Source organism: Mandrillus leucophaeus, unplaced genomic scaffold (genome assembly GCF_000951045.1).
Source record: "Mandrillus leucophaeus isolate KB7577 unplaced genomic scaffold, Mleu.le_1.0 Scaffold530, whole genome shotgun sequence".
Lineage (NCBI taxonomy): Eukaryota > Metazoa > Chordata > Mammalia > Primates > Cercopithecidae > Mandrillus > Mandrillus leucophaeus.
This window is the reverse complement of record NW_012105698.1, coordinates 1,362,338-1,365,574: the sequence shown is the minus strand read 5'-3', so window position 1 is coordinate 1,365,574 and position 3,237 is coordinate 1,362,338. Positions and strand designations below refer to the sequence as shown.

General features: G+C 43.8%; 1 protein-coding gene across 1 annotated transcript in view; it reads right to left on the bottom strand.

Moving 5' to 3' along the window:
• Positions 1-2,847, bottom strand: part of MILR1 (mast cell immunoglobulin-like receptor 1) — a 26,198-nt gene extending 23,351 nt beyond the window's left edge. The window contains exons 1-2 of the mRNA XM_011997115.1: positions 2,745-2,847; positions 2,611-2,652 (exon numbers count right to left, since the gene is read on the bottom strand). Coding sequence (XP_011852505.1) covers positions 2,611-2,652; positions 2,745-2,799 — 97 coding nt within the window. The 5' untranslated portion in view covers positions 2,800-2,847. The remainder of the gene's footprint in view (positions 1-2,610; positions 2,653-2,744) is intronic.
• Between the last annotated feature and the right edge of the window lie 390 nt (positions 2,848-3,237).

Here is a 3,237-nt window from a genome sequence, read left to right as displayed (position 1 = left end):
TGATCTTGACTTACCACAGCCTCAACCTTCCAGGCTCAACTGATCCTCCTGCCTCAGCCTCCTGAGTAGCTGAGACGATAGGCACACGTCACCATGCCCAGCTAATTTTTGTAGTTTTGGTAGAGACAGGGTTTCACCACGTTAGCCAGGCTGGTCTCGAACTCCTGACCTCAAGCGACTGCCTGCCTCAGCCTCCCACAGTGCCGGGATTACAGGTGTGAGTCACTGTGCCCCGCCATATAAACTCAACTTTAAGACAAGACTTAAACTACCTTTCCAACCAAATAGCCAACCCTAAGTTTTTTCTAATATAGGAATGCTAGAGTGTTTGTGGCCAGTAAACATGAAAAAAGATGCTCAACTTCACAAGTGATGAGGCAACTACAAATTAAAACAACACTGAGATATCATGTTTCGCTCATCAGATTGGCACAAATTTTAAAAATGATTGGCCAGGCACGGTGGCTCACGCCTGTAATCCCAGCAATCTGGGAGGCCGAGGCAGGCAGATCTCTTGAGTCCAGGAGTTTGAGACCAGCCTGGGCAAATGGTGAAACCCTGCCTCTACTAAAAATACAAAAATTAGCTGGGCATGGTGGCGCACACCTGTATGGCACTACTTGGGAGGCAGCGGAAGCGAGAGGATCAATTGAGCTTGGAAGGTCAAGGCTGCAGAAAGCTGAGATCGCACCACTGCACTCCAATCTGGGCGACAGAGCAGAGACTCTGTCTCAGAGAAAGAAAGAAAAAAAAAAAACCCTAAATAAAATTAAAAAGTAAAAGTGATTATATCCACCGTTGGGGAGTGGGTGTCACCGTTGGTGACAGATAGGATACGATCAGCCTTGTGGGGAGGGCAACTTAGCAGGGTCTGTAACAATTTAAATGTGTATGCCCTCTGACCTTGCAATTTCAATTCTAGAATTTCATTCTACAGAGATGCTTTCAAGCTCTCAAGCATCCATAAAGGATGTTTTGTACAAGGATGTTTACTGTAGCATTGTTTATATTGCCCCCAAAAAGTGGAACAATAAATAAGGATGGTTGAAAGAATCATGGCTGAGTCTTAAAATACCACGCAGCTGTTGAAAAAGAGGAACTGAGGCCGGGTGTAGTAGCTCATGCCTGTAACCCCAGCACTTTGGGAGGCCGAGGCGGGAGGATCACGAGGTCAAGAGTTCAAGAACAGCTTTGCCAACATGGTGAAACCCTGTCTCTACCAAAAAAACAATACAAAAATTAGTCAGGCATGGTGGCACCTGTAATCCCAGCTACTCGAGAGGCTGAGGCAGGAGGATCCCTTGAAACCAGGAGGCAGAGGTCACAGAGAGCTGAGATTGTGCCACTGTACTCCAACCTGGGCAACAAGGTGAAACTCTGTCTCAAACAAACAAACAAACAAAAAAAAAAAAGAAAGAAAAAGATGAGCTAAATCGATATCTACTACTTAGAAAAGATGTCTATAATATATTAAGTTAAAAGAAAGTCACAGACGAGTTTATTTACTATGATACCGAATACAAAATGACTGTTGATAGCAGTTGCTTCTGGAAGTAGGAGGGGGAGAAGGATTGGAGGAAGATTGTAATGGAACTTTTACATTTTATACAGTGACAACAACCACTTTGACTATCACTTATGGATGGTTTACCATATGTCTGGCACTGTGACGAGGAGCAAGGATTGTCTCATTTGATCTGCACACTAGCCTACCAGGTAGGTGCTTTTATTAGCCCACTTCACAGATGAAAAAAATTACGGTGTCTCACGCCTGTAATCCTAGCACTTTGGGAGTCCGAGGAGGACGGATCATGAGGTCAGGAGATCGAGACCATCCTGGCTAACAAGGTGAAACCCCATCTCTACTAAAAATATAAAAAAGTAGCCGGGCTTGGTGACATGTGCCTATAGTCCCAGCTACTCGGGAGGCTGAGGCAGGAGAATCGCTTGAACCCAGGAGGCAGAGGTTGCAGTGAGCTGAGATCGCGCCACTGACTCCAGCCTGGGCGACAGAGCAAGACTCCGTCTAAAAAAAAAAAAAAGAAAGAAATTAAAGTCAAAGTCGGTATGTCATGAGCTCAGGCTGCTGGCTAGTAACTAGTAGAACCAGAGTTAGACCACTTCCCAATGTATATTTCTAGTGTTGCTTGAATTATTTCACAATAATTCTGTGGGTTTTTTTTGGTTTTTTTTTGTTTTTTTTAAGAAATGAGGTCTCACTATGTTGTTCAGGCTGGCTTCGAATTCCTGAGCTCAAGCAATCCTACCCCATTAGCCTCCCAAAGTGCTGGGATTACCGGCCTGAGGCACCACGCCCAGTCTGTGTGTTGGCTTTCTAGTTAAAACACAACAACCATAAAACAATAACAAGGAAAGTTAGAAAACTTTCATTGTGAAAACGATTTCAATATTTTGTCACTGAGTCTCAGGAAAAAACGCTGCAATCCCCTCCCTAAAATCATTTTATTTTAAGTAATAGATAATTGAAAAGACCATTCTTTGGTTGTTCATAAAAGTTCAGAAACACTTTTGAATGGACGCTCATGTTGCAACAAGACTGTCTCACCACTTCAACGAAAATGGTTTCAGTAAGAAAGAAGTGAAACTTACCATTTGTGTTCATTGCCTCACAATCCAATACAGCTTTTCTACCTGAAAGAGAGAAAAGGAACACGATTAAGCTCACTTTCCACATGACGCGCTGGCTTAGAGGTTCGAGCCTCAAAATAATAAGGGGAGCTTACATGTGACAGAAGAAAATACGCTCCAGAGAAGGAGCCTGTTCAAATGTCTCCACATTCTCCCAGATGAAGTCCAAGACGGGGTCAGAAGGCATAGTAGCACCACAGTAGTGAGTCACTCGGAGAACTTCCTCTTTTTCTTGGCCAAGTTAAGGAAATCAGAGGGTTTGGACGAGCTTTGCATAATATGACTGGTTCGTTCGACCAATCTGTTTTCCTCTATGAGTTCCCGTAAGAAGAGAGATATTTGGTGGACTGTCACCCGCCCCCCACACCCCCTGCCACCCGGTCCCACGCTGGCTGGGAAAGAGAAAAGGAGGTAAATCTGACTGGTACATTGTCTATGTAAATCCACCTGATTTCCTTGCTCTGGACTCAGTCTATGCCGAAAGGAGTTTAGTGGAAGTTCGGTTTAGTCTTTGGAAGCAAACTGACTGTCTTAAGCAGATAACACAAATATTGTATCAAAAATGCCTGCTTTTTTTTTTTTTTTTTT